The sequence below is a fragment of the Capsicum annuum genome, chromosome 1 (assembly GCF_002878395.1).
Source record: "Capsicum annuum cultivar UCD-10X-F1 chromosome 1, UCD10Xv1.1, whole genome shotgun sequence".
NCBI classification, from domain to species: Eukaryota; Viridiplantae; Streptophyta; class Magnoliopsida; order Solanales; family Solanaceae; genus Capsicum; species Capsicum annuum.
Genome location: NC_061111.1, coordinates 3,731,819 through 3,751,063, shown reverse-complemented (window position 1 = coordinate 3,751,063; position 19,245 = coordinate 3,731,819). Strand labels below are relative to the sequence as shown.

Here is a 19,245-nt window from a genome sequence, read left to right as displayed (position 1 = left end):
GCATGTGCACTAATTCAGTTCGATTTGAAAATACATATGGTTAAAATCAAAATATTATACTAACCCAATATCGGTTAGGTTTTCACATACATACATATACATTCAGCTTTTGTAGTTAAAATCAGATACTATATTCACACAATTTTAGTTTGATTTAGATATTGTATGCATGTAAAATTTTAATGATAAAAATATTCTCATTATGAACTCTACCCACAACATCTATGTTAGCTTTGATCTGAATACAAAAAGATGAAGTGCTTTGTAAATGATCCTTCTAGAAGAGAGGAATTCTAACAACTTTTCTAGTTATTCGTTCTTTTTTACTATTTAATAGGATTCATAATGTTTGGGTTATCTTATCTGTCTCTCCGAAAAAATGAATATCTCCAGAAAATTTTTTAAGTTCAATTCGTTTGTTTGTTTTCTTCTCCACCCATACCAACCCACTGACTCAGCTTCTTAGATTTAAGGCGATTTGTGTATCTACTCATATAGGAATTTGGAAAAAGAAAAGCTTGATATATACCGCAAAATTATGCATTACTTCGCGCTACTTAAAAAAATCATTTAAACATTTGATCCTAAAACGCAAAGGTGAATACGATCAACTCAACCAGCATTAATTTTCTAATCTCTCTGCGCTAGAGAAGTTATTTACTATAAATCCTCAAGGTGTTGATCCTCACATACATACAAAATACACTTCTCCTGCACACATACATTGTTCAATTTCTGTTAGAAAATACATATGATTAAAATTAAAGTATCATATTCACCCAATATCGATTAGATTTAGCTATTGTATAATTAAAATTGATGTCCCCAGATACATACATGTACGTCCAGCTTATGTAGTACAAATTCAATACTATATTCACACATTTCAATTAGATTTAGATATTTTATATACCCGTGAATATTACTACATTTTTGAAAAGACAATGCTGATTTAGTATTTGACCATCAATTTTGAAAATTATTTTCAAATATTTGTTCGACCATATTTTTGAAAACCAAATCATATATTTCGACTTCAAAATTGATGATCAAATAGTAGCTTATAGTTGGAATAATTATGTAACATTTTTTTTTTCTTTAAAATTGTCTCGAGTATATATATATATATATAGGACAGTCACAGTTTTATGAAACCGTCGGAACACGGTGGTTGCTATCAGCGACGATGACGACGAAGTGCCGACATCGCGTGTTACACGCGCTTCCAGTAACGGTGGAGGAGAAGAGAGAGCGAATCAACGGAAACGGAAGAAAGTGAAACTCGAACAAGAAGAGGAAAAGCCGAAAGTGAAGGAGGAGGAGGAGAGCGAGTAAGAGGAGGAAGAGGAGAAAGGGATAGGGAAGAGAGTGAAAAAGCCGAAGAAAGTTGATGAAGAGGAGGAGGAGGAAGCGGAGGTGGAGGTGGACCGGGTTGAAGAAGTGGAGGCGGTAAGAGGAGGAGGAAGGGCAGAAGGAGAAGTAGTTGGATGATGCGAAGCCGATTGATGAGGCTACTCGGGTTACTGGAAAAGGAAGGTGGAAGGAGAAAGCATTATGAGTCGTTTGAGCATGATGGAAATGGCTATGAACTAGTAAGTTTTTCGGTTATTTGTTTCGTTTCATCAAAACAAAAGATTTTGAATAACTAGTAGAAGTTAAATTCATTGTAGATTGGTTTCTTTTTGGGAATTATTGATTCTTTTAGTGTATCGTAGCTGAATTAGGATTTGAAATGTGATTTCCTATAGTTTTGTATTTTGTATGATCGAAAGTATGATGCTTTTGAATTGTGGAAACCGTTATGAATCGTTTGAGTACGATCGAAATTGTTATGAACTTGTGAGTTTTTTTCGCTAATGTGTTTCGTTTACATAGAAATTTTGCTTTTGAATGACCATAGGAAATTTTACTTGTGGTCCCTTTAGCGCACCAGGATGCCGTTTTTATTTCGGAAACAAGCCAAATATGTGCAGTATCACATTCGTCACGCAGGAATTCTCCAAATCTAACTAGCAATTCTTATTATTTTATGATGTTGATGAAATACCAGTCCAGGAATATAAGATCTGCTAATAAGCCTCCATATCCAAAAAAAAAAAAAAATTCTTTTATAACCATGGTGCCCGGGTCAGCTTTCACGCACCTCGACTAAATCCACGGGATATCTTCCACCTCACACCACCAACAACAGATATGAGATTACTCTGTCCACCAATGCCTCTCATGGGCGGAGCCAACTTTAGCGAAGGGTGGTTAGATGCACACCCTTCGCTGTTAAATTATGTGATGAATAGAGGTTAAATATTAACCATCATGAGTGTATATTCAATTTTGCACACTCTTAACGTAGTTGAAAATAAAATGTGCACACCCTTCATCAAATTCCTGGATCCGCCACTGAGGCCTCTGTCTACCAAAGCTATGACAGATGGGAAGAATCACCTAGTGTTTTTTTCTCTCAACTGGTATTTGGACCTGAGACCTCAGATTTTCAACCCACTTTATTGACCATTAGGCCACACACCATTGAGTTCTAAAAGAAAACCTTTTTTTTCACAATTCAAAGGCATCATATTTATAATACCAAAATACAAAACCATTGTCTTATCACATTTCAAACCCTAATTCAGCTACAACACACTAAAAGAAGTGGTAATTTCCCCAAAACATCAATTAATTCAATTCAATTTTCAGTTTATATAAAAGCGTTTTTCGATAAACACAAATTAAATAAATGAAAAACTCATAAGTTCATAGTGATTTCCGTCATACTCAAACTACTCATAAAAACCTTTCCTCTTTCCTCTTCCAGTAACCCTAATAACCTCACCAATCGGCTTCACATGATCTTCCTCCTCTTTCGCTGCCTCGGTCGTTTCATCAATGCGATCCAACTCCACCTTTGCTTCGTCCATCTTATTCACCCTTTTCCCTCTCCTTCTCTGCTCCTCCTTCGGCTTCGTTTTCGGCAACCTTTCCTCTTCTTCTTCCTCAGACTTTCATTTTCTTAAGTTTCCATTGGTTCACTTTCTTTTCTCCACCGCCGTTGCTCATCGGCGCGTGTTATTCGCGATATCGGCATTTCGTCCTCATCGGCGCCTACGGCTACCACCGTGTGCCGCCGGTTTCCCTTTTTTGTTTGTTGCAAGTGTAGAGTGAAATGAGAGAACAAGGAATCTATTGGAGGTTCTGCTATTTGAAAAAATGTTTCATAAGACTAGGAAAGAATATATATAACAAGACATTTTTAGGGGTTGTTTGGTAAACCGCATTGTACTATTTTGTTGTATTTGTTAGAATACGCAGAGAGTAGCTAGTAAGGCGCCACTGAGTGCAAAGAGAGATACGAGAATTCCACAAATTGTAGACTTCCACTTACTGACGCGTGCTATTTGGTTGAATTATTTATATCGAAATTAACAATTTTGATAGTATTTATAGGAATTTGATATAATAATATGGTATTATTTTGGGATAATTAAGGTAACTAATTATTCATTCATTTTTTGTTACTTAAAATAGCACAAACTATTGTCTTATTACCTAATATAGTTGTATAGTTTTATTTTCTCTTTATTATTTCCCTTGTTCTCCTTTGTTATTTTCATGATTTGGGATATAGTGATTTCACAATATATATCCCCGCTTACACTATTTGGTTTACCAAACAACCCCTAAAAATATCTTGGTATATATATTGTGCCCTAGTCTTTTGAAACATTTTGTCAAATAGCAGAACCTCCAGTAGATTCTTTGTTCTCTCATTTCGCTCTACACTTATAGCAAACAAAAATATGGGAAATTGGCGGCACGTGGTGGTAGCCGTAAGCGACGACGAGGATGATTAGGATGAAATGCCGATATCACATGTAACACGCGCCTCCAACAACGGCGGCGGAGAAGAGAAAACGATTCAACGGGAATGTAGGAAAATGAAACTCGACAAAGAAAAAGAGGAAAGGCCGCCGAAAACGAAGCTGATGGAGGTTATTAGGGTTACTGGAAGAGGGAAGAAAAGTTTTTATGAATCGTTTGAGTATGACGGAAAGCACTATGAACTTGTGAGTTTTTCGTTTATTTGATTTGTGTTTACCAAAAAAACCTTTTGTATGAGTTGATTGATGTTTCTGGAAATTACTACTCTTTTTTAGTGCGTTGTAGCCGAACTAGGATTTGAAATGTGATCAGATATTGGTTTGTATTTTGTATTGAAAATGTGATGCCTTTGAATTGTGAAAAGAAGTTTTCTTTTGGAACCCAAAGATGTGTGGTCTAGTGGTCAATAAAGTGGGTTTAGAACCTGAGATCACAGGTCCAAATCCTAGTTGAGAGAAAAAAACACTAGGTGATTCTTATTGATAAGTATTTTAAAGTAATATGTCTAGATGTATTTGTATACAGAGAAATTCCAGATATATATGTGTAACTTCACTCTAAGTATATACATTGAGTACTTCTTTTGGGTTATTATGTGTGATGTTATTAAAAAAATATTTGTGGATGTAACAATATGCGATTATTTTATGCTTAGTATATACTGATAGTGTTTCCATAGATTAAATAGTCGCATCTTGATGGTATTTGAAGGATTAGTAGCCCCTCACTGGAAGATGGAGAAGATGAGTGTTTGAGAAGAATGATGATTTCTGCATGAAGGTGTTTTAGGATTATGTTAGTGTTAAGCGGAGATCCTGCCCAAAGAAAAAGTAGTGTCAAGAACTTTGTCCATGATGCTGAAGCGAGAGAACTCTTAGAATCCTTAAAACAGTACGGAGGAATATATTTTGTTTTGATATATAAAGTCTCTTCACAGCACCTCCGTGGAGCTATTCTAAACAAATAAACTTACCATTTCTGAACAAAATTTTAAAAATATAGAAGAAAGGAGAGTCGTCAAGACCAGGTCAGATGCCTTCTTATTTGAGAAGGAAGATTTTTGAGGTTTCTTGCCAACCTAGAATAGGGATTGTTAGAGATGGTAGCTTGCTGAACGTTAGCGCGATTTGATCTGTGGAGGGGTGTTGCCGGCTCAGAAAATAAAGAGCTATAATGGGAAAAAGAAAGATGCACAAACAAGGGGAAACTGGAAGAGGAGTTTGAATTCCAGGATAAGTATGTAACACTTTAGTGAAAAAAGGGTATATCTTAATTGAAATGTGCAGAAGTGTATGGAATTGTATACACATCTATATGATCAGGGGCACAAATATGCGGAGAGTGGTATCAACTTATTATTTGTGCCATTCTTTAGATCTATAAATTCTAATATCTTTACTGATTCTTTGAGAAGTATCTGATATTTCAAACTTAATTTGGTTCACATTCTATTTGATTGTTCCTCCTCTCATATTTAAGTAATTTTGTACACACTGTTAAATTGAATTGATTGAAGATTGGTTGATGTTTTGGGTAAATTACTGCTCTTTTTAGTGTATTGTAACTGAATTAGGGCTTGAAGTGTTATTACACATCGATTTGAAATGTAATTCAAGATTCAGCTACAATACACTGAAAGGAATAGTAATTTCCCAAAAGCATCAACTAGTCTTCAGTCAATTTAATTTCCTATAGTTATTCAAAGGTAAGCTTCGATGAAAGAAACAAATAAACGAAAAGTCACAAGTTTCATAGACTTGTGGTCCCTTTAGCGCACCGGAATACTCTTTTTATTCCGGGAACAAGCCAAATGTGTGTAGTATCACATTCGTCACGCAAGAATTCTCCAAATCTAAACTAGTTATTCTTATTATTATATGATGTTGACGTAATGGCCAATCAGGAATATAAGATCGGCTAATAAGCCTCCATATCCAAAAGAAAAACTTTTTCTTATAACCGTGATGTCCCGGTCAGCTTTCGCGCACCTCGACTAAATCCTTGGGATATCTTCCTCCTTCCACCTCCCCACCACCACCAACAAATATTAGTTAACTCTGCCCACCAAGGCCTCTGTCTACCATAGCTTTGACAGATGGGAAGAATCACCTAGTTTTTTTTCTCTCAACTAGGATTTGGACCTGAGGGTTGAGACCTCAGGTTCTCAACTCACTTTATTGACCACTAGGCCACATACTATTGGGTTCCAAAAGAAAACCTATTTTACACAATTCAAAGGCATATTTTCAATACAAATACAAAATCAATATCTAGTCACATTTCGAACCCTAATTCAGCCACAACATACTAAAAACAGTAGTAATTTCCCAAGAACAATCAATTCAATTCAATTTTCAGTTTATACAAAAGTATTTTTCGATAAATACAAATCAAATAAACGAAAAACTCACAAGTTCATAGCGATTTCCGTCATACTCAAACGACTCAAAAACTTTTTCTCCTCTTCCTCTTCCAGTAACCCTAATAACCTCACCAATCGGCTTCACATGAGCTTCCTCCTCTTCCGCAGCTTATGTCGTTTTGTCAACCCGATCCACCTCCACCTTTGCTTCCTCTATCTTCTTCACCCTCTTTTCTCTCCCGCTCTCCTCCTTCGGCATCGTTTTTGGTGGCCTTTTGTCTTCTTTTTCGTCGAGTTTCATTTTCTAACGTTCTCGTTGAATCGCTTTTTCTTCTCTGCCATCGTTGCCGGAGGCGCGTGTTACACACGATATCGACATTTTGTCCTCGTCGTTTCTTACGACAACCATTGCGTGCCGCCGATTTCCCTTTTTTGTTTGCTACAAGTGTAGAGTGAAATGAGAGAACAAGGAATCTACTGGAGGTTCTGCAATTTGACAAAAATGTTTCAAAAGACTAGGGCACAATATATATAACAAGATATTTTTAGGGGTTGTTTGGTAAGCCGGATAGTATAAGCAGGGATATATATGGTGAAATCACTATATCACAAATCATGATAAAAACAGAAGAAAACAAGGAAAATAACAAAGAGAAAATAAAACTATACAACTATCTTTGGTAATAAAACAATAGTTGTGCTATTTTAAGTAACAAAAAATGACCAAATAATTAGTTTACTTAATTATCCCAAAATAATACCATAATTATGATATGAAATCCCTATAAATACTATCAAAATAGTTAATTTCGATATAAATAATTCAACTATATAACACACGTCAACAAGTGGAATTCTACAATTTTTGGAATTCTCGTATCTCTCTATGCACTCAGTGGTGTCGTACTAGCTACTCTCTGTTTATTCTGACAAATACAACAAAATAGTACAATCCGATTTACCAAACAACCCTTAAAAATTTCTTGGTATATATATTGTGCCCTAGTCTTGTGAAACATTTTTTCAAATAGCCAAACCTCTAGTAGATTCCTTGTTCTTTCATTTCACTCTACACTTGTAGCAAACAAAAAATGGGAAACCGACGGTACGTAGTGGTAGCCATAAGCGATGATGAGTACGAAATGCCGATATCGCGCATAGCACGCGCTTCCAGCAACAGCGGCAACGAGAAAGCGAATCAACGGACACGTAAGAAAATGAAACTCGACGAAGAAGAAAAGGAAAGGTTGCCGAAGGAGGAGGAGAGAGGGAGAGGGAGAGGGAAGATGAAGGAAGCAAAGGCGGCGTTGGATCGGGTTGAAAAGCGACAAGGGCCGTGAAAGAGGAGGAAGATCATGCGAAGCCGATTGGTGAGGTTATCAGGGTTACAGGAAGAGGGAGGAAAACTTTTTATGAGTCGTTTGCGTATGCCGGAAATTTCTATGAACTTGTGAGTTTTTCGTTTATTTGATTTGTGTTTAGCGAAAAATGATTTTGTATAAATTGAAAATTTAATTGATTGATGTTTTTGGAAATTACTGTTCTTTTTAGTGTACCGTAGCTTAATTTGTGCTTGAAAGGTGATCGGACATCGGTTTGTATTTTTATTGGAAATGTGATGCGTTTGAATTGTGAAAAAAAGTTTTCTTTTGGAACCCAAAGGTGTGTGGTATAGTGGTCAATAAAGTGGGTTGTGAACCTGAGGTTTCGGGTCCAAATCCTAATTGAGAGAAAAAAAACACTAGGTGATTCTTTCCATCTGTCATAGCTTTGGCAGACAGGGGCCTTGGTGGACTGAGTTATCTGATATCTGTTGCTGCTGGTGGGAGTTGGAAGGTATCCCTGTGTGACCAATGTGATACTGATTCTCCAAGTATTTGGCTACTTAGCAGTATAAAAAGTTAAAATTTGATTTTTTTTATTTTTTTTGGATTTAATGAGTATGTTTGATACAATTGTACTCATCGTATGGAGTTGGAGAAATTAGAGGGTTGGTAAAATCTGATTGTTATCTTTTCTCATAGAAGTATGATTACAGTGCAAGAGGCTTGGATTTTGGTATGAGAGAAGGAGGGTATTTTGTGACTCAATATCAACACCAGTGGTTTTCTTTCATGGAATTTTCATTTGGTTGTTCGTTCTCCCTTGACTAGCAATAAGCAATGTTGTAATTGCATTGGCTTGTAATTTTCCTAAGTGATATAGCTTCTGTTGACCTATGGTGTCTCTCTTATTACAAATTTGTTTCTTATATAGGAAGATCCTGTGCTCTTGGTTCCAGAAGCAAAAAATCAAAAGCCTTATGTGGCAGTTATCAAGGTAATTCCTTTTCCCTGGAAGATGCATAACTTTTTTGGTACTTGCACCCAAGGGTATGGCATGAAGTGGGTCTCAACCTTGGACATCAGGGTTCAATTCCAATAGATACAGAAAACATTAGGTGATTGCTTTCCACATGCTTGTGCTTTGGTGGGCAGCACATGTTGGCCTAACACCATTGTTAACCAAAAAAAAAGATTTGTGTTTCGGTAATCAGATATGCACAATCTTAGCTTATTCGGAAGCTTATGTATTAGGTGGCTATCCTTTCCACCGGGCTGCCTTTTTTCTTTTCTTTTTTCTTTTTTTGAAGGGGGGCCTCAGAGTAACTTTTGAAGTTGTTGCCATGTGACCAAGGGGTCACGGGTTCAAACCATGGAAACGGCCTCTTACAAAAATGCAAGGCAAGGCTGCGTTCAGTAGACCTTTGTGGCCCATCCCTTCCCTGGACTCGTGCATAGCGGGAACTTTAGTGCACCATGCTGCCCTCTTTCCCTTTCTACTGCAAAATTAACCCAATTCAACATTAAATCGTAGCGTAAGAAGGAAAGATCAGACGAACAATAACTAGTCTGGAAAAAGATAATATGTTCCTTCACTTCCATATATAGAATCTGTCTTAGAGTTGGACGAAAAAAGGAGGTGTAGTTGCTGTAAGGTAAGTATTTCCTTTGATTGGTAGGAAGTAGAAGAGGAACTGAAGTGGAAGTGGAAGAGGAAGATATGCAACAATGCCACATTTGTGTTTCATGTATCCCCCACCTTCCATCAAATCTATTGTAAATTTAGACATGGGGACATGCAGGTAATCTCTATGTTTTAGGAGGAGTTTTTTTTTCCTTAGATTAGCATGTCGGTTAGGACTAGAGGGAATACAACATGTCATAAGTCTCTGTTGAGACCTTTCTCTCAGATAGTTCCAGTGTTAAGCAATCTGATTCTCGGAGAGTCAAATACCCCCCTACCCCCCTCTTTTTTTGTTTCTTTCTGCAGCTTCCTGAACTGGTGTTCTAGCTTTGGCATGAAATTATTGCTGATGTGTTATTCTCTGGCTGTTAATTGTAGTGTGGGTGATTGCTTTTAATCTCTTTTTCGAACTCTTAATTAGATTTTCTCCTTATAGAATATTACTCAGACCAAGGATGGCAACATGATGGTCACAGGACAGTGGTTTTACCGACCTGAGGAAGCAATAAAAAGAGGTGGTGGAAATTGGCAATCACGAGACGCGAGGGAATTGTTCTATAGTTTTCACCGGGATGAGATCCCGGCGAAGTCGGTCATGCACAAGTGTGTGGTGCACTTTGTACCGTTAAACAAGCAGATTCCAAGAAGGGAAGAGCATCCTGGTTATTTTGTTCAGAAGGTATATGACACTGAACAGAGGAGGCTTTTCAAGTTAACAGATGAGGACTATGAAGATACCAAACAGCATGAGACTGATCTGCTTGTTCAGAAGACTATAGCACGAGTTGGGCATCTTCCTGACCTTGAAACTGAGGATAATTCTGCAGCTCCTGTTAGTCAGGAAGACCAATTAAAGAGTAAACGACTTTTGAGGAAGAAGTGCATGATGTCTTTGGATGTCACCAGAGACGATGAAGCACCGTCTAGATATGGTCAGCCTATAGCAGAAACTCCAGGCAGTTTTGCCAGTAATGCATCAGAATACTTCATCATCCTTTCAAACTTCAAAGTCCTAACAGGTGAAACACAACGTGACAAATGGCTGGAAAAATTGCTGCAATCAATTCAGTATTTCTGCAACCCTGTGAATAATGTACAAAATGATGGTAAAGAAAAAGGGGGCTCAGATGCTGCTGATCTTACTGGTAACACAGATTCTGCAAAACACGTGAATGAGTCTCTAGACAACAGTGCTGACGTAAGAATTCTTCTTTTCAATTATTTTGATGATTGACAGAATTTTTTACAGTTGCTGTTGTACGGGCGGATTTTCCTTGAAATGTTTCTTCTGTTGGATTATTTTCAGGGTGATGTGTTCCGATGGCCAGACAGTGTTGTCCCTGCTGTAGTTTCTCTAGAGAAAGCCGCACATGAGGCCCTCTCATCTGATTTTCAGAAGTACAATCAGAAGATGAGGCAGTTAACATTCAATCTTAAGGTGAGTACCTTTTTTAAGGGGATTGGGGGATGAGCATGGAGTTTATTTAATTTTCATCTAATTTTCTGATGTAGGTATGTATTTACCTTCTAATATTCCAGTTTTTCTATGTTGTAAATTTATTGCCAGAACACCTCACTCTTAGCACGCCGTCTTCTGAAAGGGGCGTTGGATCCCTCTCAGATACTGAACATGTCCCCGAATGAGCTAAAGGTATGGGTCCTGGGAATTAACTTTACTGAATTTGAGGATTGATTTAAGTTTTATCGACTTTGTATGCAGATAGTCTTAAATGGTTGACCCCTAGTAGTTTGTATGTATATATTCTGTTGATTTCTGAATTGGTTAGCTCTTGCTTTGTTGAACTTATCGATTTGTTCCTCTTGAATTCACCGGGTGCAACCTGAATAGGTTTGTTTGGAGTTCATGAAATGTAAATATTGTTCAGCTGTGGATATAGTGAGGTGATTTTGAAAACAAAAATACGGTTTAGCATTTTCCTAAGTAATCACACAATAAAGGAAAATTTGATTTGCCCTTCGAGACTTTTTTTGTGAATTAAACATTGTATTTTCCTTCTCTGATATGTGAAAAAGGCATCCCCCTCAAACCGGATGAAGAAGAAGAAGGAGATTTCCTACAAATAAAAAAGTTAACTAAAAAAAATCTCCTGAATTTTTTTGGCCAAACAAATGTACGGCCCCTTAAACTTGCCCAAAAATTTCATTTAGACAAGTATTTGCCATTTGAGGAGATTATCAGCAGTTAGTACAAAAACTTTAATTTCTTATTTCTGTTGTGGAATCGGAAAATTGGTGCCAGCAGATTATACCTTCCTTTGTTTGATGTTATCTTCCATTTCTATCTCAGGAAGCTTTAACAGCAGAAGAGTTAGCATGCAGGGAGCCCGAGGAGCCAGAGCCCATACAGGTTTATATTATAACATTATTTTGTTCCTTAAGCAGGTTTTAGTTTAACTTACCGGGGCAAACTTTGGTTTGCTACTTTGGTGGCAGAGTTGGTCTTTTATTTCTCATTACTAGATATGTGTATGGATACACTAAATGTGATAGAAATAGTTTCTTGTAACCAAGTAAAAAATCCTCTCTTGCTGCGGAGCATTTTTTTTTTTTCTAAGATGGAGTTGAACGTAAGCATGTAACTTCTCAATGTACTGAGCCTCTAGAATTCTGAAGAATTATATGTTCATCTTGATAACTTGAAAGAGGGGTTTTGAAATTTGGCCATCATGTTTTGGCAAATATTTGATATGATGATGTTATCAGCAGGTGTTTTGAATTTGACATATCTTATTTGCTCATTTCTATTCATGTTGTGTGACAGATGACCAATACTTGTTACAAAAACTTAACACAGGTTAAGTATATTGTTTCTTGTTGCTCAATTCTGATTGGTTTGTGGCGCAGATGACTGATGCTCGTTGTAAAAGATGCGCAGAAAAAAAAGTGTGGCTCATGGAGATTATTCAGGCTGGACATGGAGATCATTACTCGGTTTGTCCTTGCAGCTTTTCTTTGGGGTTTGAGATTGACTTGCTACATATATACATCATGATGTTTCTTTTTGGGTATTTCTTGTACCCTCTTATTATTATTGTTCATTTTGCTTTTTGTGAGAAGGGGTGGGAAACTGATTACTATGATAGCAATTGCTTGTTGCATCCAAAGCTTTTGTAGTTGATTACATCGTCTTTGTTACATCTCTGAATAGAGAGTTAAATATGTTGGTAATGGTGAGGAGGAGATTTGAACTTAAAAACTGTATCATGTTATGTTTAGATGATGTGACAGTAATTGATCTCTTTTTGGGTTCTTTTCTGTTCTCGGGGTAAGGCTAATCCACCACATCATTGTGATTATACTAAATCACCATGCAAGATGTTGAAGGGATTTATCTTGCATAGGGACCTTTTTGTGTGTTATGTCTCTTAAATATATGTAGTCACTTTTTGGATCTTTACTTGTATTTAAAGAGAAAAACAGATTGAATATGGTGTAAACGCCATTTGGAATTTCCTCTTCCCCAAATATTTTGATTTCTGCACTAACTGCTTCTTGTTTCTGTTTTTTCTTTTCCATACCTCAGCTGGAGCGTATTGCTTGCGGCAATACTTGGTATGCTTCTGGGAACAGAACCGTTGGCCAATGCTAAGTTTGAAGATGTCGAGAAGAACTTAGCAAGTCCACGAAGAGCTGATAAAGGAGCTAGCGACATTCTAAAGAAAACAACTGAAGCTTACATGCCGGTTCTAGATAGCCAGAAATCATTTAATTAGACCAAGCCTGAAAACAGCGCTACTACTAGCAATGCTGACTGAAGCGTCTGCTAGTTTCTCAGTCCATTTTAGACACAACCATCTCCGATAAGTTATAGATAGTGCACAGAGATACAGTTCTTTCTACTGTTTACTGGTTCTTGCTGGTATAGATATACGTGGTAGTTGAAAAAATCATAGTCTGGCTAGAAACTCAATAGTGAAGGGTGCGACCACCTGGTATGATGTCCGCCTTCTTAATATTATATACAATCTGCAAAGTCTTAAAAGGTAGGCTGAAGTTGATGGGTGTAATGTTATGTATTTTTGGATTATTATTTTGTTTCTCCTACTTAGATGTGAGGTGATTTATGTTTTGAAGGGGAGCGTTGGAGTAACTGGTAAAGTTGTTGCTATGTGATCTGGAGGTCGCGGTTCAAGCCTTGGAAAGAGCCTCTGGCAGAAATGCAAGGTAAGATTGCGTATAATACATCCTTGAGGTGGGCCCTTCTCCGGACCTTGCGCATAGTGGTTTTTTTTTCAGTTAACGTGGAGTAAGGCTGCATTTACGTGTCTTAATGGTTTTGGTCTGTCCTTTTTATTAAGATTTTGTCATGTATAAAGACTTTTGCTGATATTATGGTGTTATATGAACTAGGGTCGTTTGGTATGGTGTATAAGAATGATGATGAACAGTGGCGGAGCCAAAATTTTCATCAAGGGGGTTCAAAATCAAAAAATATAGACACACGAACTAACCGAAGGGGGTTCAACATCAATTATATATACATAAAAAATAACTTTTACTATGTAAAAATTGTACAATTTTCCGTCGAAGGTGACTCCGCCACTGATGATGAATAGGGTGTATTAGTAATGCCAATATAAGTTATCCCGGCATTGCTTTTATTAATGATTTTGGACATGTATACAGATTTGTTGATATTGTGGTGTTATATGAACCGGGGTTGTTTTGCAGGATGCATAAGAATAATGTTTAATAGTGCGTGCTAGAATTTTAAAAAGTTGGGCATAATTCATAAATAATAATGAAAATAAGATGCATATGAATGGCTTCGTTTCAAAAAAGACATGAATGGCTGAAAGCTTTCTCTGAATATAGAGGACTTGCAGCAACACAAGTTCTGTTGTGTAGTTATCTTGTCGAAATTGTATTTATCTAGTTGTAGCAGTGAAATGTGTCGCATATGCTCCTTATAGTGTTTCCTGGTTTTCTCTTGCCAGGCACCATGATTTCCACTGCACATAATTTAGTGGAGATCCTCAAGTCATGATGAGTTATTTTCATGACAAGGTGATACACAATAACAATTTTGTGAATCAGCAGTAATTTCATCGTGCTATTTGTAGTTCATTTGTGATCACAGCTTAATTGTCATCAAGAATCCCATCCAATACTTGAGAAGAATCTAGGATAAGTAATCCTGCATACTCCCTCCAATCAGATCATGAATTGATAATTTGTGATAAAGAGGCATCTATTTTAATGGTTAACCAGGGTGGGACGTGCCTTTGTACGGTGAAGACAGTACCTCAGAACAGTTCAGAATTTGCCTGGAAAAAGCAGAGTATATAATCCATCGTCAAGAAGTAGATTACTCCTGAGCATGTAACATTTTTTTAACTTATTCCTTCTGATTTCCTATTTTAAATCAGTGTATGGATGAAGTTGCTTTGTGCTGCTTGAATTTATAATTGTTTCGAGTTTTGACCTCTTTCTTGTTTAGTGAGTCATTTTCGACCTTTCATCTCTTTTTGTAGGCTTGCTACTAACTTTTAATTAATATTTTGCAGGTATGAATCTATCCTTCAGGCTACTACTGTACAACACGGATTGAAAAAACAAAAGAAAAGCACGAAAGACCGCAAGACACCTGGTATTAACCCGAAGAACTATGTTGTATATGAGTGTCATTTCTGCTCACATCGGAATGTAAAGAGAGGAGCCCCAAGAGGCTATATGAACGACCTATATCTTGCCAAGCCAAAAACTCCAAGAGTTGACCCTACTACATCAGCAACCCGAAAGTCTGAACAGTTGGATACATGTATCGATAAGGCAAGAGTTGATCCTACTGAATCAGCATTGCGAAAGCATTGCGAAAGTTTGGAACATTTGGATACGGTAGTGACTAGTATCAATAACGCAAGAGTTGACACTACTCAATCAGCAATCCAGAAGTTCGATCAACAGTTTGATGGTTCAGGGAGTAATACCAATAAAGACAATAAGACAAATGTAATAGTTTCATCTGAAATAGTTTTAGATGATCCTTGGGCTAGTCCTACTACTACAATATAGATAGTTGCAGTCACTTCTTTGTTGGACTCGAAAAAGAGGAAAAGAAATAGAATGGGATCCAAGAAGAAAGTTGAACCTCAGGATGGTTTATCCATAACAGATGCTGAGAAGACGTCGTGGAGTGAGCTAAAGAAGAAATCTTGGACTAGTTTGAAGGAAATTGCTGGAAGTCAAAGAGTAGCAATAGCAGGAAGTTCTCCAACATATCTGTTCCTTTTGTTCTTTAATTGTGAGAATTGTATCGTTGCTTGCTGAGCACCCTTTAGTATTGATACAATCATAATCTGCAAGTTGTAAGAGTACTTATGTATGCAAGGGTGACAATGAGCTGCCTTCCCATTTCTAGATGGGCCAAAAAGAAATAACAAAAAACATTTTTTTAAGCTAGGTGTATTTGACGTTAAGTTTACATGTCCGTTTTGGGTATTTCATTACTATATATATATATATATATATATATATATATATAAGGGGGATCTCAATTTAGTCCTCATAGGGATATTTTAGGTCTTTCTGAGGTTATTCGAGATAAGGTAGGAGCGGCTTTGGTGGAAGCCAAAATGAGGGAAGTGAGATTGAAATGGTTCGGTCATGTGGTGAGGAGCACGGATGTCCCAGTGCGGAGGTGTGAGAGGTTGACTAGGGATGGTTTCAAGTGAGGTAGAGGTAGACCAAAGAATTATTGAAGGGAGGTGATTAGACTTGACATGGAGAAGCTTTAGCTTACTGAAGACATGACCCTGTATAGGACATTGTGAAGGAGACGGATTAGGGTAGAAGGTTAGTTTGAGTTTAGAGTATTGTATCTTTTGGTGTGTTATTTGGAGTATCTTATTTATGGTATTATTGAGTATTTTAATTTTTATTGTATCCTGTTTAATTTTTATTGTATCTTATTCTTTTACTATTCCTACTATTAATATTCCTTATCTTAGATTGTTTTATTTTGAGTTAGGGGTCTATCGAAAACAGTCTCGCTATCTCACATTTGAGGTAGTGATATGGACTGCGTACACTTATCTTTCTAGACCCCACTTGGCGGGAATATACTGGGTATGTTGTTGTTGTTGCACTTCTTTGACAAAGTGAATTAAGAGAATACACATGACAATTGATGATGTTCTTTTGTTAAATATTTTTATTTTTGCCCTTATTCTTTTTGTTTAGATCATTCCCACTTGTGTATTTGTAATTGGTCTCTTCTTGTCTTTTAATAGATTGTCATTTAATTAAAATTTTCTTCATTTTAAATAGATAATCACTTTTCCTCAAAAAAATATTCAAAAATAACTTTTAACATAAAATTAAATGATAGTAATAATTTTCAACTACACCCTTCTTAAAAAAAAAAAAAAACATATAATACATAAGGTAATTTAATCAACAATAAATAATATATTGTTTTTATTATTTTTCTTCAAAAATATGAAAAAAAAAATCAATATTTAAAATAGAATGAATAGAATATTTTTTAAGGGACGTGTAAAAGATAAATACAACAAGTAAATAGATCGAATAAAACAATCTGTTTTATAATTTAATTATTACTTAATATCTTTATAGATCACTATTAAGTTAGTTTGTATAAATATTTTGAATTAATGTTGTAACTATTTTTATATATACTTGAGTGATTGAAATATTTTGTTGTGTTGGATGAAAATAGTGAATTTCACAACTCTTGTCAAGTGAAATTATAGGTGAAATAATTCAATAAATATTAAAATAAATTTATTTCTATTTTCAACTGAAAAATTACATAACCATAAATTCATTAGAGTATCAATATTTTTCTAGTTTTGATCACCATTGAATTGTAGTGATTAAAATATTATCATGTCAGTTTATAAAATATTAAATTGTTTGTGGCCTTTTGATATATTTTAATTTTCTGTTAATACTTTCTTCCACGCTAATTTTAAAATTTTATTTGAAATTATTCAATTATGTGATTAAAAATTTTAATAATTGTAAAACTTATCAACAAAATATATTTAATATGTCGGTCATTTTAAGTATAAAATAAAAAATAGAATATAAATTATATTTTAAAATTAAAATTATTATTTTTTATATTTTGAGTCTACTTGTATATATGAGAATCTCAATTTTTGATAGATCTTACAAGAGCATTTTAGGTGTTTCACTTATTTGACTAAGTGAAATAAGAGAATATACATGGCAATTAATGATTTTCTTTGCTAAATATTTTTTTTTTTCTTATTTTTTTGTTAATACCATTTCTACTTGTGTATTTGTAATTAGTCTCTTTTAGTCATTTAATAGATTGACTTTTAATTAAAAAAATTCTAATTTTAAATTAATAATCACTTTTGCTCAAAAAAATATATTCAAAAGTAACTTTTCCGTCTTGGTGGGGTTACACCATGGATCAACGCCCAGTTCATTTCTTTTTTCCTTGGTGATGAATGTTTTGACGCAACAAATTCAAGGTGAGATGTCTTACTATTTACTTTTTTTTGCAGATGATGTGATTTTGATTGATGAGATGCGTAGTGGAGTTAATGCTAAATTGGAGGCTTGGAGGCAAATGCTTGAGTCTAACGGTTTTAGGTTGAATAGGTCCAACACGGAATATTTGAAATGTAAGTTTAGCGAGGTGTCTCACGAGCCAGATGTGGTTGTTAAGCTTAATACTCATTCTATCAATAAGAGAGATAGTTTCAAGTACCTAAGGTCTACGATTCAGGAGAATGAGAGATTAACAAAGATGTCACTCATCGGATTGGGGTAGGGTGGATGAAATGGAGGCTCGCATCCGAAATTTTAGGTGACAAAAAGGTACCTCCTAAGCTTAAAGATAAGTTCTACAGAGTGGTGGTTAGACCAACTTTATTGTATGGGGCGAAGTGTTGGTCTGTTAAAAAGGCTACATCCAGAAGATAAAGGTGATGGAGATGAGAATGCTTCGGTGGATGTGTGGGTATACTAGGAAAGATAGGATTAGAAATGAGGTTATTTGAGATAAAGTGGAAGTGGCTTCGGTGGAAGCCAAGATGAGGAAAGTGGGGTTGAAATGATTCAGTTGTGTGATAAGGAGGGGTACAGATGCTCCAGTGCGGAGGTGTGAGAGGTTGGCTAGGGATGGATTCAAGCGAGGTAGAGTTAGACCGAAGAAAATTGGAGGGAGGTGATTAGATATGACATGGAGCAACTCCAGTTTACCGAGGACATGACTCTAGATAGGAAGTTGTGGAAGAGGCGGATTAGGGTAGAAAGTAAGAGTTTAGGGTGTCGTATCTTTTGTTACATTACTTAATGTATCTTGTATATGATATTATTGAATGTGTTGATTCATATTGTATCTTGTCCTTTTACTATTCCTTGTATAAATTATTTTATTTTAAGCCGGGGGCTTATCGAAAACAACCTCTCTATCTCACATCTGAGGTAGTGGTATGAACTACGTACACTTACCCTTCTCAGACCTCACTTGATGAAAATATACTGGATATGTTATTGTTGTTATTGTAACTTTTCACATAAAAATTAAAGTGAGTAGTAATAATTTTAACTATATCCTTGTAGTCAATATTGTCCACGTCTTAAAAGAACATATAATACATAAGGTAATTTAATTACTAATAAATAGTACATTATCTTTATTATTTTGCTCAGCGGACATAAAAAAAATCAATAATTAAAAAAGGATTAAAATATTTTTTTAAGGGGCACGTAAAAAATAAACACAACAAGTAAATAGACTGAATGGAGCACTATATTAATACACTGAGTTTGTTATTATTGTATCCGTATAGATCACTATTAAATTAGTTTGTGTAAAGATACTAAATTAATGTTGTAACTATTTTTATATATACTTGGAAGTGATTGAAATATTTTGTTGTATTAGATAAAAACAGTGAATTTTGTAAAAACTCTTATCACATGAAATTATAGGTGAAAATAAAATAATAAATATTAAAATATATTTATTTCAATTT

At 35.6% G+C, this 19,245-nt stretch overlaps 1 protein-coding gene across 6 annotated transcripts; it reads left to right on the top strand.

The window, feature by feature from the left end:
* The first annotated feature begins 920 nt into the window (after nucleotides 1-920).
* Nucleotides 921-15,663, top strand: LOC107865167. 6 transcript variants are annotated; one of them, XM_047414661.1, is made up of 12 exons: nucleotides 921-1,592; nucleotides 3,784-4,061; nucleotides 8,495-8,557; nucleotides 9,681-10,442; nucleotides 10,551-10,682; nucleotides 10,812-10,895; nucleotides 11,553-11,612; nucleotides 12,110-12,196; nucleotides 12,789-13,248; nucleotides 13,340-13,429; nucleotides 14,477-14,587; nucleotides 14,773-15,663. In XM_047414661.1, the coding sequence occupies exons 2-9, from the start codon at nucleotides 3,855-3,857 to the stop codon at nucleotides 12,852-12,854; spliced, it is 1,461 nt and encodes a 486-aa protein (XP_047270617.1). In that variant the 5' UTR covers nucleotides 921-1,592; nucleotides 3,784-3,854; the 3' UTR covers nucleotides 12,855-13,248; nucleotides 13,340-13,429; nucleotides 14,477-14,587; nucleotides 14,773-15,663. The 6 variants fall into 6 exon arrangements, with proteins under 6 accessions (XP_047270617.1, XP_047270625.1, XP_016567003.2 ...); XM_047414669.1 differs by lacking the exon at nucleotides 3,784-4,061; XM_016711517.2 differs by lacking the exon at nucleotides 14,477-14,587.
* Nucleotides 15,664-19,245: the final 3,582 nt, after the last annotated feature.